The 17,974-nt window shown below is 42.6% G+C and overlaps 1 protein-coding gene across 15 annotated transcripts in view; it reads right to left on the bottom strand.

The window, feature by feature from the left end:
• Positions 1-17,974, bottom strand: part of DMD (dystrophin) — a 1,568,405-nt gene that overhangs the window by 873,263 nt on the left and 677,168 nt on the right. For all 15 annotated transcript variants that reach the window (XM_067466757.1, XM_067466754.1, XM_060770144.2 and 12 more), the window contains 4 exons: positions 14,410-14,565; positions 6,078-6,248; positions 4,027-4,209; positions 3,393-3,527 (listed from right to left, as the gene is read on the bottom strand). In XM_067466757.1, coding sequence (XP_067322858.1) covers positions 3,393-3,527; positions 4,027-4,209; positions 6,078-6,248; positions 14,410-14,565 — 645 coding nt within the window. The remainder of the gene's footprint in view (positions 1-3,392; positions 3,528-4,026; positions 4,210-6,077; positions 6,249-14,409; positions 14,566-17,974) is intronic.

Genomic DNA, 17,974 nt, shown 5'->3' with positions numbered 1-17,974 from the left:
TAGTTTGTTGTCACCCCTGGTGGAAAAATTAAGTCTCCCAGCTACAGAGGCCCTAGAGTTCTGGCCCTGCTGAGGACTGAAGGAAACAGGTCATGAAGGTTGATGATAATTAAGCTGAGGGGCTGGCCACCACAATCTAGGCTAGATTGTGGTAAAAAGCCAAACTTAGAAGCAGCATGTCAAATCTTGTGCGTACTTTTGAAATGAGGGTCTGTATCAGGATGAAACAGATTATGTTCTGCCATGGGCAGTTATCATGCCATTGCTGTGCCTTCTTTGGAGAGGGTAGAGGATCTCAGCCAACCATGCTGGTGGATGGCTGCTGCAACAGCAGCAAACACCTTTAGTACTGTATCGGTGCTGTGCTTAGCTATAGCTTTCTGATGAGAAGCTAAGGTGAGAGCTTACTGACAGAAAGCCCTTGGGATCTGTTGATGTTGTAGGGGAAGGAGATCCAAATAAGGTGCTGAGCTATGCCACAAGAGCACCTGATAGGCTGCCATACAAGCATGGTAATGAATCATGCAAGTGAGTAGGCTAGCAGTGGGGTGGATCTTCTTATCACAGTGGACTGACTTGAGGTGCCTTCACTTTCTTGGATTAAACAACTTTGACCACAATAAAATTCAGTTTAGTAGGCTTAACTAACCACTCTGCTGAAGAGGTGCGTATGCAGTAAAGTGCATTTACAAACCTAGAAATTCCAGACACAGATACAGGAGTTGCCTTTTGTTTTTCTCCAAGCTTAAGCAAGTATGGAAGTGTTGGGAGAACTGTACTTGGACCTTGTTTCTGCTGTTGCTCAACTGAGAAAAGCAGATCCTCTAAGCAATCAAGGAGGAAAAATTAGGTAACACATCCCCTATGGAAGCTGAGATGGAAAAGTCCTCCTCAAGAGTAGGAGAAATCTGCTACTCATAGGAGTCAGAATCTACATCAGACTCATTGACTGGTTGCAGCTGAAAGGAAGCACCAGAATGAGCTTAGGAAAAAGTCTTATTAAACTCCTGAAAACCAAAAGAAGGGACTCCAAATCCTTGAGAAGGAAAGGAGGGTGCAGTTTGTGCCTATTCAAAATAGTAGCAACCTACCTGTTGAGACATGGGCCAAGTGGCAGATGGGGCCCAAAAGACACAGTTCTTACATTCTGAGCCATCACTGAAGCTCCCAGGCGGCATGATGCAGAGGGAGGATGGTAGCCCGAAGGCCCCTCCAAGGAGTTATATTCCATGGGCTTGGACGCAAAGCCTTGGCTAGCCATCACTCACACAGGTGGCGTGGCTGCCTTGAGCCTCCCCTCCCCTGAGGGGGGCAAAAGCATGGCAGGGATCGTTGCAGCGTCCACTGCCTGCTGGGGTAAATGGGGCAGGGAAAGCATGGGCAGTGAGAGCAAGCTGTCCTTCAAAAACAGAAACAGCTGAGAGACGTGGCTGCAACCCAAAACAAAGTTATTGGCACCAAGCCACAGTGGCATTTTGCTGCCACAAGCTCTACCAGGGGTGGTAGGCTGTTTAAAAGTCTTCTTCCCTACTGCTTTCTGAGCGAGGGGAACAGAAGAAAAAGAAGGTAAGTTACTGCCTATTGCCAAAGGCAAAAAAGCCTGTGCCTCAGAGGACACGGCACCTTTTTATTATTATTATTTAGAGGGAGGGAGGGGGTTTGTCCTCCCACTAGCAAGAAACACAAAGGGGGTGGGAGAGCAACTTCTCACCATAAGCCATACATTTCAAAGAAAATGCCATACTGGCCTGAATAGGATAAACAAAGGTCCCAGAACACAAGTTGGAATTGCTGTCTGTTAGAGTAGTCAAACTGGAGTCCTTGAGTCAAACCAATAGTTGTTTTAGGAGAGAACACCGAGTTGTTGCTGCTTTCGCGGACAAAAGGAATTAAGGCTCCAAGCCCCGCTGCCTGGCTTTATTAGGAGTAGATGGGCGGGGCTGGAGTCCCTAATTAGGAAAAGCTTTCAAGAAAGATCCGAGTCAGCTGCGTGGACGCAGGGAAATACCACAGGTGTGGATTTCACAGTACCACGCAGAAGAAGAAATCATATACTCCATAGTACCATATTTTAATGGTTGTATTCATTGAAATATAACTAGAAAGATAGCAGAAAAGTCCAATGTTACCCTTCAACCCAATAAAAAGTGTAGTTATGTCGTGTTTGAATTGGGCAACAAAAAGAAACTGAAAATATGCATCCAGAAATTATTGGTGATTTGCTAATTCTCCTTTAATATTTTTATTCTCAACTGACCTAGATGGTGATAGCTGAGCTATCTCTGAGTCTTATTGACAGAGGGTTTTTATTTGGTAGTTGTGGAGACTTTAGGGCTTTAATAACATTTCTGCAATGGGATGGTAGTAAGAAAATGAGATCTTGTGAAAGTTAACAAAACACAATCCTGTGCATTATTGTATCAGAATAAGCCCCATTGTTTCTTTTTAACAGACAGGCATAGGGCAAATTGTTTGGAGGGGGTGCCTTTACCTACCTGTGAGGCGGAGTGAGTGAGACATACGCAAGTATGTGTGTGAGTTTCAATAGCCAAGCAGGGATTTGAATCCTGCTCTCTGGTGTAGCTGTCCAACACTATGAACCTCTTCACATGGGGCATTTTTGCCTTGTTTTGCCACTATTAATTGCAGCAATGATGGGCCTGCTGTGTGTCATCACACGACACATAGCAGGCCCCCACTCACATTCTTCCCAAAATGGAGGAGAAGCGCTGAAAGGCTTTTGACAGAGCTACCCACACTTTTTTTCCCTTTTTGCTGTGTGATGGCAGAAAGGGTGGTGGGGCAACACACATTGCTGCCCTTTCTGCCATCTGATGAGGGGAGGGAGAGGGTGCCCTTTCTCATCCCCTCCATTTGATGAGGGGAGGAGGGAGGGGGTGCACGGTGCCATGAGCTGTCCTGCACGCCTTCTATTTTGTTGGTGATTGCAGCACAACTGCATGGCTCGAAAGTGCCGTATGAAGAGGTCCTATGCCATGCTCCCAAATGCAAATAAATAAATAAATAAATAAAATCACAATACAATCAGAAAGATAATACTTTCATCTGGGTACAAATTCACAACACTCTGTAAATTAATATATATTTTACATTCAGTTAACCTAAAGCCTATAGATATTGTACAGGTCTATAGCTTGAACCTATTGCATCATTTCACTGATGGAAATGTATCCATCTGCAGAATCAAGAGAGATTCCTCCTCTACTATATCCCCAATGAAAAGCCCCCTGAAGCCTTGGAAGTCCTGCAGCAGAGATAGGAATAAAGGACTGCTATGATAGCAGAAATCCATTCATGGGTTTCCACTGGCAAGACACTGGACAAGGCTGTGTGTTACTTAATATTAATATATAAATAATATCAATACTTACATCTAGTGCTTTTGAAATCTCTTCTGTGCCATCCTGAATATTTTCTGTTGCCTTAAGTTTTGATTCCACCTCATTCAGCCATTTATTTTCAACATCTAAATACAATAGTAGTTCACGCCAACATGCCCATACCTCCTGAGGAATCAATTTTAAAGTAATACATATATTTATCAGCATTTCAATATATAAAATATGCTTTGTTTTACTGAACTTGAAAGCAATTTATTTTTAACATATAATTTAATATTTCCAAATTATAAATTTAAGTGTTATTATATATTTTTTCAAAAATACACTAAATTTTGGTAGGGAGATTTTGTTCCAAAATTAAAAACAATCAAATGAAGTTTAAATTAATAAAATAAAGGGTTTTGTGTGGAGACACAGAATTCAACTACAGCACCCCCCAACCTCATATTTACCATTATGCTACTGTTTAAATAAGAACCCTCTGATAAACATTTATCACAAAGTTCATATTCCTGAGTTGTGTAGAGCACATTAAGATATGTAGTATCTCCAAATAAAGCTGAGCTTGACAAAAATGTAAAAATAAGGATTCCTAAGTTCTATTGACTATCAGCCTTTCTGCTACCATTGGAACTGGCATAGTTTATCCGGAGAAATCACTAACCTCAAGTGTTTTGCACTTCCCATTTAGCCTGCCGCAAAGCCACTGGTAGTTCTTAGTTAGAACATCAAGTTCTTTTTTTAAGGCCTCATGAGCTGCAGGTGGAGCCCTTGCTATAAAATTGTTCACAGACTCTGTAAGCAGCTTAACTTTCACCTCCTTTTGCATGGCTTCCTCTTTTGCTCTCTGTAAACAGAAGAAGAAAAAACAATTATGACCCCTGAAAAGTAAAGTGGTGGATTAAAACAAACAAACAAACAAATAATAATTTTACACTGTTTGAAAATAATGTAACTGATTATCTAAGTTATCAAGGATCATAAGCAATCAGGTGAAATCTCACTGCAGTATTGACACATTGCAAATACTTCTATAGCTAAGATTAGCAATATCAGGACAGTATGTTTTTCTCAATCTTTTGATTTTATGAGATATGACTGCTAACAATATGGAATAGATACAGGCTAAGGTTATGCCCTAAGATAGCTCTATGGGTCTCAGCGAGGGTGATTTTATCGAAAGAAAACAGCTGCAGAAAAGTAGACTACCTATTAAGATTTTTAGGAATATGATAAAGAACAATCCAGACCTAGAATCATAGAGTTGGAAGATACCACATGGGTCATCTAGCCCAACCCCCTGCCATGTAGGAAAAGCACAATCACAATACCTCAAAAGAAGCCTCAAAAGCCTCAAAAGAAGAAATTTCCACTACATTCCGAGGAAGTGAATTCTTACAATCAGGAAGTTCTTCCTAATGTTCAATTGGAATCTCATTTCCTGTCATTTGAACCCATTGCTCCAAGTTCTAGTCTCCAGGGCTGCAGAAAACAAGGCTGCTCTCTCTTCCTTATAAGATCTTTTCACATATTTATATATGGCTATCGTGTCTCCTCTCAACCTTCTCTTTGGCAGGCTAAACATACCTAGCTCTTTAAGAAATGGCATGGTCTCCAGACATTTGATCATTTTAATGGTCCTTCTTTAGATAACTTCCAGCTTGTCAATACCTTTCTTAAACTGTGGTGCCCAAAATTGGACACAGTATTCCAGGTGAGGTCTATTCAAAACAGAATAGAGAGGCACTATGACTTCCCTTGATTAAGACACTATTCTCCTTTTGATGCAGTCCAAAATCCCATTGGCTTTTTGAACTACTGCATCACATTGTTGGCTCATGTCAAATTTGTTGTCCATTAAGACTCCATCTTTTTTCACATGGACTTTGCATAAATTAAGTCAAATGAAGAGCTATTAGAGAAGTAGTTCACAACCTGTTAGTTCCCAGGTGTTTGGCCTACAATTCCCAGAAATCTCAGCCAGTTTACCAGCTGTTAGGATTTCTGGGAGTTGAAAGCCAAAACATCTGGGGACCCACAGGCTGAGAACCATTGTATTAGAGAGTTGCCATTTTCAATTGTATTTTTATAAATCAATATTTGTAAGATTTAAAATGGACAGAAAATGTATGATTTTGAACAGAGTGAAACTTAACTGAAAAAACAGTTCTGTGACAATGATGAGCATTTCATTGAAAAAAACCTTTCTTAAAAATTGAAAAGGATGAGGAACAAGTTAAAGATTGTATGACAAAATGGGCTCAGAATTTTGGATGTATAGTGGGGGATCTACTATGGTTTGATTCGAGGACCCTGCATGGATATTAAAATCCAAACAAGGCCAAGAGCCATTATATATATTTCGTAGTAAAATGGTGTCCCTTATATAAAATGGCAAAATCAAGGTTTGCTTTTGAGGAAGTTTTTTAGATACTTTCAAGTTGTGGGTGGTTGAATCTGTGGATGCAAAATAGTGCTGTAATTATAACTGAATAAGTTATTCTACACGGAAAAATATGTAACCGTTGTTAGGAAAATCATGAGTCAAATGCAAATGTATCTTTTTCTGCTTGCTCTTTGCTGATCTTTCATTCCTTTTTCTATTATTTATTTTTTCTTTTTGTATTAAAGTTATTTAATAAAATATTTTAAATAAACAAAAGAAGAGAACTTTATATAAAGTAAAAAAAAAAAAGAATCAATTTGCATTGTTACCTTCAATTCCTCAACAGCTTTCTGTAATTCGTCTGGTGTTTTATATTCAAAATCCCGCTCAAGGTATTCTTCTTCTGCTTGTGTAATCCATTCATGCATCTCTGACAAATCCTTCCGAAGACTAACAGTCTTATCCAAACCACTCTTCAGGGCTGTCTTCTTAGCACAGGCCTTTAAAAAGTTAAAATGGAAAGAGCAGTTCAGAAGTTAGGTGAATATTAAAGGAAATACTTTGCATAAAAGTTTAATATTTCCTGAAACAGTTCTTTAAACAAAAGAATGAAAAAAGTAATACTTTCAGTATTATTTTTGTAACCTACCATTCAAAAACATTTACAATAAAACTGCCTTGGAGGTCAAAATGTACCAAGGGACATTCGTGAGAAGGAATTTTCGAAATGTCATTTCTCAAGAGTCCTGCAGTGGTCTGTACACAGATGTTAACGCTAGAACTCAGGGTAGAGACAGCAAGTCCCAGGAGTTTCCAAGTCTGCTAACTCTTCACATAGCATAATACAAGCTTGTTGCTCCTCACATAGCAAGTTTTGACATGCTGGCCAAATCCTATACCCTTGAACCATGGACATTGCAATCCTGGCACTTTCTGAACTGGGCTGTTTCACTCAGACAGGCTGCCTACCACCAGGAGCTGTGCAATTCCAGAAGTCACTGTACCAATGCAAACAGCATACCTGACAGAAACTCCTGGAGAAATGACAAAGTTGTAAACTCTAGAGTAAGAAATTTTATCCTTCAGAGTTACTAGCTGGAAATTGGTATCATTCGACAGATTAGTGATAGGACAGTAAAATAAGAGGCTTCAGTCCAACAGTAACCATCATTGTAAGCACTGTCATTGTAGAACTTTCCTTGATGTTTCTTTCTGTATGCTTCATGGGCTCTCAGCACCAGTTTAACTATGATACTAAACTTGAGATTCAAAATCTAGAGATTTCAAAAACTCGCCCCAATTGTATGCCTTTTATTTCTTTAAAAAGGGCACCTCAGAATTAAATGGTGCAAACAGCAATACAAAAAGATGCCAAGTACACACATTCATAAGTAGGAAGATATCATATAGAACACAATTCTTTAGAAACAACCTGATTTTAACTTACCATGTTTCTCTAGGTTGCCAGCTCTGCATTCTAATTCAGTACCATAGAATGAGTTTAACTTTTATGGCACTCTCTTATTAAGATATTTAGATTTTATTGTCCAATTTTCATTACAGGTTTTTCTTTTATCAATATAATTGCTTTTCTACTGTCTGTGGCTACCTTGGAGACATCTAAAGCTTGCAACTGGCAGATGCTTCTAACTGGCAGCTGTTATAATTTGTTGTTCCAGGCTATTTAACTCTAAATCGTAATGATGCTTTAGTGACCATTTTTTTCAGATGTATGATACTAAAATATTTAAAGCCAATGTGGAAAAAGATATTAATTAGGCCTAGCTAATTTAATAATTTAGTTGTGCACCCTTGAAAGACAATACTTTTTGCAAAACATTCTATTTGTACTTGCAATACATATATTCTTATTGAATTATCACATTTAGCTTTATATAGCATGCTTTTTTTATATCCTATCTATCTATCTATCTATCTATCTATCTATCTATCTATTAAAAGTGTATGTATTTATGTATGTGTGTGTTTGTATGTATGTGGGCAATGATGTATATTTGTGGCCGATTTCCTATTGGCTCCACTTCCAGAGACCATTGTCAATGTGGAAGTTGTAGTTCACCTCACATCTAGAGATCTGGACCAAACCTAGCACTCATAACCCCCATAACTATCAGAACATACTGAAGGGTGTCAGGACTCGGTTTCCTGGCCTTGGATGGTGGCGCAAAAAACCAGATTCCTGACATGGAGAACCGATAAGGATTTGCAGCTGGTGGCCTTGGAAAGGGCAGTTGGTGGTTTGGCGGGGAATATTGAGCGGGATACTCAGTCGGCGGGAAGAGGGGATTCGAATGTGGGGGAGGGTATATAAGGGTTGACTTGCGTCTGTATGCCAATCCTGGCTTTCATTGTGTATGTGTATCCAGTAGTAAAAGTTTCCTGATTGATTACGGATTGGCGTCCTGTGTCTTTTCTGGGAGCGGCTGCTGTGAACTTACATTAAGCCAGGATTCATCGGTGCCATCCCACGGCTGTGGTGAGGTACCCCTATGCAACGAGAGGAAGATCAAACGGAGGGGGGAGAACCAGGCTCCCCTTTTGAGAATGCGGAAGAGGAGCTGGAGAGAGTGAATGCCTTGGCTTCATCGACTGCATACGCCCAGCCCAACGGAGTCACACAGAGGCGAGTGAAGGGGGCAGGGGCAGCGACAAGAGAAAGCAGCGGGCTAGACTTTCCCTCCCCGCAGAAGTTGGATTACTTGGAGGAAAGGTTGGCATCCATGGAGACCACCCTCGCGATGATGTCGAAGGTGATGGAGCGGCTGGCCCCCTTGTTAGAGGAACCACAACCCCGAGGGGAGTCGATGTGGAGCGCGGAGGAGAGGAGTGACCGGGGACCCGGGGCACGTCCTAAAACGCAGACGAGTTGGAGGACCGCTGCAGAGAGCGATGAGGAGGAGGGACAATCCCGGGGACTGGCGTCCCAGCAGACGTTCCTGGTGCCCCCGGCTGGAGCCGGGCGCAGCACAGGGCGTCAGGAATTGCCCCCGGAGCAGCGAGGGCTCCAGGGAGGGCCACCGTGAGCGGAGAGCCGGGAGAGGCAGCCCCTTCTCTACCAACCCAGAAGGGAGGAGCTGAGGATCGAATTCGGAGGAGAAGCCGGGAGCCTCGCGTACTTCCTGACCATGGTGAGAGGATATCTAGAGGATAACGCCCTTACCTTCGGATCGGAGGCGAGCAGGGTGCGAGCAGTGGGCGCAGCGCTGAGAGGAGGAGCAGCGGAGTGGTACGTCCAGCTCCACGCCAGGCGCGATCCATGTTTGGGATCTACGAGGCGGTTCCTGGCTGCGATGGAGGCACGCTTCAGGGATCCGCTTGAGAGGGTCCGGGCGAGGGAAAGGCTGCAAACGATAACACAAGGCCATCGCTCTGTATCCGAATACGTCGAGGAGTTCCGATTGAGAGCGGAAAAGGTGCCGGAGTGGTCCAATACCACTAAGGTACAGATATTCAAGGAGGGCCTGCGGAAGGAGATCTTAACCTGGGCACTTCATCGCGACGATCCGGAGGAGATAGGCGGGTGGATCGAGCTGGCTGGCCGTGTCGAGACGACGTTGGCCCAGGTTAAGCAACACCAAGGAGCGGCGCCGCAGCAGACGAGAGCAAAGGAGGAGAGTCGGAGGACGGAGAGAGGCACGATCGGGAAAGCCCCAACCGGAGGGTCCAAGGAGCAGAGGGGCGGCTGTTTTGTATGCGGTCGCCTTGGCCATCGGGCCGCCGAATGTCGACAAAGGAAAGGGGGAGATTCCCATTTCCCAAAGTTCAAACCGGCCGCAGGGAAGAGAGCGGAGGAGAGCCCCCCTTCTAGGGCCCCAGTAGGAGATCTGGTGAGTCACAGCCCAGGAATGCTGGTGTTCCCGATCAGGCTAGAAGGGGAGGGAAAGTGGGCCAGCTGCAAAGCCCTCATGGATTGCGGCTGCTCAAGAAACATTATGACCCCAGAATTAGCGAATGAACTGAAATGTGAGAAAACCCCCTTGCAAAGCCCCATAGCATTCTCGCAGCTGGATGGCTCAGTGGCGGCTGGAGCCCCGGCGTGATTTGAAGTGGGAGAAGTGAGATGTAAAGTGGGGAGCTGGGAAGGTGGCATAACCTTCGTAGTATCCCCTATGGCTACTTACAATGTAATACTGGGGATGCCATGGTTAAAGGAAGCTAACCCACAAATCAATTGGAGGGAAGGCAGCATAGCCTTCCAGAGCGAAGAAGGGGGGGAGTGTTGCAAGGGGGAAGAAGGCACGGCAGGCGGAGTGCAGGAAATTCCCCATGAGTACAGAGACTTTGAGGATGTATTTGACGAAAAGGAAGCGGATCAGCTTCCCCCTCCTAGGAGGGTCGAGGTAAAGATTGAACTCAATGAGGATGCTAAGTTGCCCAGGAGTAGATTATACCCCATGTCGGTCAAGGAGATGGAGGAACTGAGGAAATATATTGACAAAAACTTGGCCCGAGGGTTTATAAGGCCATCCGAATCACCCTTGGGGGCCCCAGTGCTGTTTAGGCACAAAAAGGACGGCTCGTTGAGGCTGTGTGTGGACTATAGGGGGCTGAACGCAGTGAGCACAACCAACAACTACCCCATGCCACTAACTAAGGACTTGCTATCGAGACTGTCAGAAGCAAGGGTGTTCATGAAAATTGACTTGATCGAGGCTTATCATAAGCTGCGCATAAGGCCCGAGGACAGGTGGAAAACGGCGTTCACCTGTGCGCTCGGCCATTTTGAATATTCCGTCTGTCCTTTTGGACTTAAAGGCTCTGGATCAGCATTTATGCAAATGATTAATGAGGTGTTACATCCATTACTGTATCGCGGGGTGTATTGCTTTGTGGACGATGTAATTGTGTTTACCTGGGATAGACGATCCCATGTTAGATTGGTGAGGGAGGTGCTCCAGAAATTGAGGGAGGCAAAATTGTTTGCAAAGCTGCCAAAATGTGAGTTCAATAGGGAGCAGATAGATTTCCTGGGATACCGAATCTCCAAGGGAGGGATAGCAATGGATCCGGCAAAGGTGGAGGATGTCAGGGGGTGGAGCCCTCCCCAAACACGCAAACAGTTGCAATCTTTCCTCGGGTTTGCAAATTTCTATCGGGGTTTCATAGAGGACTTTGCTCAGGTGACTCTGCCCTTAACTGAACTGCTGAAGGGAAAGGGGGAAACGGTAAAGGTACGATCCCCGGGAGCAAAGTTAAATTGGTCACCAGAGTGCCAGAAGGCTTTTGAGGAACTAAAACGCAGGTTCACAGGGGAGCCGGTCCTAATCCACCCTGATCTAAGTAAGCCATTCGTGATCCACTGCGACGTGTCAGATTGGGCTTACGGGGCAGCTTTGATGCAAAGAGATAGGGAAGGGAGGTTGAAACCCTGCGGGTTCATCTCAAAAAAGTTCAGTGAAATGGAACGGAACTGGCCAGTGTGGGAAAAGGAAGCTCTGTCAATCTTGAGAGCCCTGGAGACATGGAGACACTTGCTAGAGGGAAGCGGCATACCCTTTGAGATGTGGACCGACCATAGAAATCTACAATACATCACTTCGCCCAGGAGGTTGTCGGCGAAACAAATAAGATGGGGGCAGTTCTTCAGCAGATTTGATTTTAAGCTAAGATTTCAAAAGGGGAAGCAAAATGTGGTCGCAGATGCGTTGTCAAGAATGCCGGAGAATGAAGGGAGGGGGCAAGGCCCAAAGGGGAGCATATTTTCGGAACAACAGTGGGGCATGGCGGTGCAAACCCGAGCACAAACGGAGCGCAGTCGGAAGCTGGTGGGGGTTGAGAGCAAGGACGGGGGCTGGGAGGAGGAGTTAAGGCAAGCATGCAAGGAGGATGAGTGGCTGGAGAGAAACAAGGAAAAGGTGGAATGGAAGGACGGGTTGGGGTTTGTGCACAGGAAGTTATACATCCCAGGCAACTTAAGGGAAAAAATGATGGTCAGATGCCATGGCAACAAGGGAGCAGGACATTGGGGAGTAACAAAAACCCTAAAAATGTTGGTACGTCAGTGTTGGTGGCCCGGGATGAGGGGTGACACCAAATTGTATGTATCCCGATGTAATGCGTGTGCACAAAGTAAGGCAACCACACAAAAGCCAACGGGGTTATTACAAAAGGTGACAGAGCCATCAAAGGCTTGGAGGGTAATTGCTATGGACTTTGTGGGCGAACTCCCAAATAGCCGAGGTCAACGCTACATATGGACAGTGATGGATTTATTCTCCAAACAGGCACATTTCATAGCGCTGCCTAAATTGCCATCTGCAGAAAAATTGGCTGAGCTGTTTATCAAACATATCTACCGGTTGCATGGCTGCCTGGACCAGGTGATCAGTGATCGAGGGGTGCAATTTACGGCCCGATTCTGGGAAGGGTTCATGCAGTTGATGGAAGTGGAAAGGACCCTGAGTTCAGCGTTCCATCCCATGACCAATGGGGGGGTCGAGCGCACACAACAGACTTTGGGACTGTTCCTAAGGACATACACAAACCAGTGCCAAACCGATTGGGCCGACTTACTTCCGTTTGCAGAAATCGCATACAATGGAGCCTGTCACGCGTCCACAGGGAAATCCCCCTTTGAGATAGTATACGGCATGGAAGTAACCCCTTTACCAAAGCTGCCGAGTTGGGGGGAAGAGCTGTGGGGAAAGGAAGGGTGGCCAGACAAGGTGAAAGCGAATTGGGAGGAAGTGGCAAAATCACTCCGAGAAGCCCAACGAAGGTATAAATTGTTTGCGGACCGGAAAAGGAGGGAGGGAGATAGATTGGAAGAAGGGGAATTAGTGTGGCTGAGCACCAAAAACCTCAAGCTAAATACCCCCTCTCGGAAATTGTCTCCTAAATACATTGGTCCTTTCAGGATTTCTGACAAGGTAAATGATGTGACATATACATTGAAACTGCCAAAGGTTTTGGGGAAGGTACACCCAACGTTCCATTGTAGCCTGTTAAAGAAATACCAAGGTCCGCTAGACAAAGAAGGGACATGATGGTGATGTATATTTCCCTTCCAGGAAGAAGAGGAGGAGGAGGGGGACGTTATGTCAGGACTCGGTTTCCTGGCCTTGGATGGTGGCGCAAAAAACCAGATTCCTGACATGGAGAACCGATAAGGATTTGCAGCTGGTGGCCTTGGAAAGGGCAGTTGGTGGTTTGGCGGGGAATATTGAGCGGGATCCTCAGTCGGCGGGAAGAGGGGATTCGAATGTGGGGGAGGGTATATAAGGGTTGACTTGCGTCTGTATGCCAATCCTGGCTTTCATTGTGTATGTGTATCCAGTAGTAAAAGTTTCCTGATTGATTACGGATTGGCGTCCTGTGTCTTTTCTGGGAGCGGCTGCTGTGAACTTACAGAAGGGTGTCAGGATTGAGGACTTGAATGAGAATGATGGAGAAGAGGGTTTTCTTCCAGCAGCCAAATTTTGGGCCAATGTCAAGCAGTCTCCTGAACAGCCTGACACTTTGGAGCTCACTACTACTGAACAGGAGCCCAGCCTTTCTGATATAGACAGGATATGTCAGGGCAAGATCAGACTGAAGAACGGGAGTTGACTTGCCTGCCTGGCTTCAGCTGAGGATCAATGCTATTCAGCTGTCAAGGTCCAATCAACTGACTCAGAAGGGTTTCATACCTGTAAGAGTTTCTAGTAGCAGCATAAATATCTGGTGTTTGCAATAGCCCTTTGCTGGAAGCAATTATCTTGTATTAGAGCTACAGCCGGTATCTTGTTGATGTATTGACTGTTGAGACTGTCTCTGACTAAGTCTTTGGAGAATGGCTGTGCCTCCTGACACGGGGCTTGGGGGGACTGGGGCAGCATGGTGGGAGTTGTAATTCACCTTACATCTGGAGAGCACGCTGAACCCCGCTGATCATGGAGTGAGACAAAACCTGGCACACAGAACCCCAGTGAATGACAGAATAATAATAATCAATTTGATTTATACCCCGCCACCATCTCCCCAACGGGACAGACAACATATTACAGCAAAATAAAACCAAAACATAAGCAAAAGCAACAACATCATAAGTACACAAAAACATATGAATACATTAATGTCCTGGAGTTATTTGGGGGGAATGACCCAGTATGGTGAGAGTTGTAGTTCACTCCACATCTACAGAGTACTCTGAACCCCACTAATGACAGATCTGGACCAAACCCGGCACACAGAACCCCCATGAGCAACAGAACATGCTGAAGGGGTTGGGGGATGACAACAACTAGCCTGGCATGGTGGGAGTTGTAGTTCACCCTGCATCTAGACAACACTGTGACCCCCACCATCAATGGATCTTGACCAAACTTGGAACACATACCCAGCTTTAAGTACTTGTAGGGATTAACCTGGCATGACGTGAGTTGCAGTCCACCTACATCCTTATACATTTTCTTAATGGGACCATTCATAAAATCCAAAAAACAATGACTTTTACTAATAAAGTGTTACAAATTACCAAATATTGAACCCGGCCATTTTTGGGTACCTAAGCTAGTGGTAAATAAAATCAATAAGATGGGAGGCTATTATTTTCTCTGCCTCTCACATTCGGCAGTTATGCACGAAGTGGGGAAAACTATGCTTAATGAGATATCTGGAATTGCATTTTGAAAGAACCATTCACAGCAAGAGAGAGAGTACCTGTTGGCAAATGTGATCCCATTGAGCATTAAGTTCTTTTAGTTCAGTCTGTAGTTTGGATGCAAATTCTGGTTCTGCTTCATTCTTCATTTTCTTTCCAATCTCATTAACACTGTTTAAACTGGGCTGGATTGTCTGGATATCATTCACAAGTGCCTGAAGGAGAATAAATAATATAAATTTCATTGCAATCCTTACACATATATAGCTCTCAATTAGACAAAGAAACAAGCTTTGAAATAAAACCATATTTTTAACAATATAAGCTTAATGAAGAAAACTGATTATATTACAGTATTAAAAATAAAAATAGTGACATGTCCTGCTTGACTCAATGGGGCAGTGAATTTGTGGTGAGAGGTGCTCCATCCACCCACCATTTACTGCATGATTCCCCTTCCCAGAGAGCCCTGTGCTGCACATACTCCTCTCATGCTCTTGCGTTTAGCCAACCAGGAGCAGGAATCCCCTCCTGTTCCCTAATTGTCTGAAAGAGGCAGACTGGAGGGAAGACTGCTTCCCTTTGGTCCTTCTTCCAACTATTTAATGTCTTTTCCCAGCCAACAAAGCTTTTTAAGTGCTACATAGGTGTGTTCACTGTTCAGGCATTCCAGAGGTTTGTCATTTAAACATGAAAGGGGTGAGCATCAGTTTGCCTATGTGAAAACAGCATGTCATCATAGAAAAGCTACATGTGCAATAATGTACCATATTTCTTCTGCTGTAAGATGCCATCAATTGTAAGATGCAACCTAATTTCAGTACCACCACCACCACCGAAAATATGCAAGACACACCTGTGATTTTAAGACACACCCAATTTTTAGAGATGTTTATGTAGGAAAAAACTGCATCTTAGAATTGAAGAAATACAGTTGATTTCCTTGCCAGAAAAGGACTTCAGTGTTGATATGAATGAGGGCTGGGCAATTGTTCTATCTTAGGGGGAGTTGTATTTTTTCCTCTAGAAACTTTGTAGAGCCCCCAGGTCACACATAAATAAAGAGTTTGCCTTGTACCCAGGGGGCACATATTTGCTATATTTTGAGAGAACACTTCTCACTGGAAGATTAGGTGGTGAGTAATTGAAAATTTAAACTCAATAGGTTAATCTAGAATTTACTGTGTGGAAAGTGATTTGGGGGATCTTTACTGCTAATGCCACTCCCTGCCTTTTCCTCTTTTATTTCCTTTCTACTAAGAGTAGCCATGTTTAAGAAGAACAGCACAAACTTTTTAAAAATGTCTGATTTATGATTGCACACATGGAGCTGATTTCAACTATAAAAACGTCTCTTTTGAGCCTAAAATGTTAATCATTCCAGAGGTTATGCTGCTCCTCCCATACTCAGGAGTATGGAAGGTGCTTTTGGCAAAAATCTGTCCCTTTTTAATTGAAAACTGATATAGGCAAATCATAGAATCTATTCAGGCTATGGGCAAATCATAGAATCATATACAGACCAAAAGCAAGCCATACACAACTGATACCATTGATCTGTCACTCAGCTATTAATATTCACTTTGCAATCACTGAGTTTTCTGGAGTTTCATTACTTCTCCCAACTCTCTTATAGTTGTCTCATCTAACATGCTTCAACACCCTGTCAGGCCTTTAAATAGGGATGTGCACTGGATTTGGATACATTCAGAGTACTGAGTTGAATAACACCCTTTCATATTGATTCCAATATAAAACTGGCCTCCTTCTGAAACAACCAAAAATGAAATTTCATTTTGCGTGGTGAATTGTAATAGACACTTAATGGTATTGGTTGAGAAACTAGAAGTCTGAAATACTTTAAAAAACAAAAAAAAAATTAGTTTGCATTGGTAGCTGAGATAGTTATGGTTTTGCTTCTGATGTACATAAACTTTGCTTCATGCACAAAATTATTAAAACTATTGCATATAACACTATCTTAGTGACTTTAATGTTTAAGCATGTGTATAGTCTATTTATGTCCCAGCATTGAATGTTTGCTGTTTATATGTTCTGCTCCGCCCTGAGTCCCCTTCGAGGTGAGAAGGGCAGTTTATGAATGCTTTAAATAAAACAAACATATCTTCTAGTTATGTGTACATAAAACTTAAATGGAATATCATGTTAAGATCTGAGTCCAATCTCCAAAGTATCCCATTATAAATTTGCAAGTATTCCAAAATCAGGGGGAAAAATACAGAGCACTTCTGGTTCCAAGCACTTCAGTAAGGGGTGCTCAGCCTGTATACCTGCAATTGACAATTGGAATGGCTTCGGATTACAATTTTGGATTATGTGATTTTAATGTTAATATAAAGATGTTTTAATTGTATTTTTAATGTCTAAATGTTGTTTATGTTTCATGCTTAATATGATTTTAATGGTTTTGATTTATAGTTATACGTCATCATTTAGATATTATGCTTTGGTTCTATATGTATGTTGGCACTGAATCTTGCCATTATTTGATATACACCACTTTGACCCCCCCACCCCCCCCCCCCAGTAAAATAAATAAATAAATAAATAAATATCCTTTATAGGTTTTGTTTCTGTAGGGGTGCTGGTAGTGGAAGAGATGGAAGGAACAGATAAGTTCAAAAGATTGATAGTTCCATCTCTTAATGTAAGGAATGTTTAATCAATGATTTTCTAATCATTATTGAATATGGGAAAGATTTTGACTCAAATAATACTACCAGTTCATCTTTCTTTATTTATTTTCTTCATTAAGAATGTATAAAATAAAGTTAAGGAATCATTGGAGTAGTGATCTTTGGACGTGGTTTCCTTTAGCTGACTTTAATCTCCTGTGATTTAATTGTTTCTCCTTCCTTTTTAAGTTTCTGATTAAATTTTCTTCCTCCTAGTTTCTGATTATTTCTCTTTCCTTCTTCCTGCCACAAAAAACCCAAACAATCCTTTCTCAGAATTTCTTTCCCACTGCTGTGTTTGTATAATCTCTGTGTTAATTGCTTGCTGTTGCTTCTCTAAGCCTTTCTTTCTTATTTCTATTCTTCCCCAAGTAAATCTTTCTATTATGCCTTTTTATTAGAGTGTCCAAATTACTATACAACTTCAATGCCATCTAATTTAATGTGTCCTCTTAGATAAAGGCAATGCAGTTTCTAAAATGCTACTGAGACTGTACATGTGTTGTAGTTATGACAGGGATTCTTCTTTCTTCCTCTTGGAATGCTAAGGTAGAAATCTGAGACTTGAGTCCAAACATGATCTTCAGTAGCATTACACTAAGTTTCTGACTTTTAGCTTGAACTAAAGTGAACCCAATGAAATACTGCAACTTTAAGGAGTGATAATGAATAGTTTCAATTTATTTTAATTGGTATGTTCTAGTCAGGACTAACACCGAATTTAGACTATAGATCATGCAATCATGATTTGTAGCTTTTAATTTACATTTAATCCTTTTGAGATACATTTAAACCTTAGGGAGAATATTTCACAAATTTATGCAACAAATCAGAATACTTGATATGTACCTGAAATTTTTGATGAGTAAAACAGTTATAGATTATAAATTGAAAACTCATGATTACAAACTCTGCTGGGATAGTTGGA

The sequence above is a fragment of the Anolis sagrei genome, chromosome 3 (genome assembly GCF_037176765.1).
Source record: "Anolis sagrei isolate rAnoSag1 chromosome 3, rAnoSag1.mat, whole genome shotgun sequence".
In the NCBI taxonomy this organism is placed as follows: domain Eukaryota; kingdom Metazoa; phylum Chordata; class Lepidosauria; order Squamata; family Dactyloidae; genus Anolis; species Anolis sagrei.
This window is presented reverse-complemented; position numbering and strand designations above follow the sequence as displayed.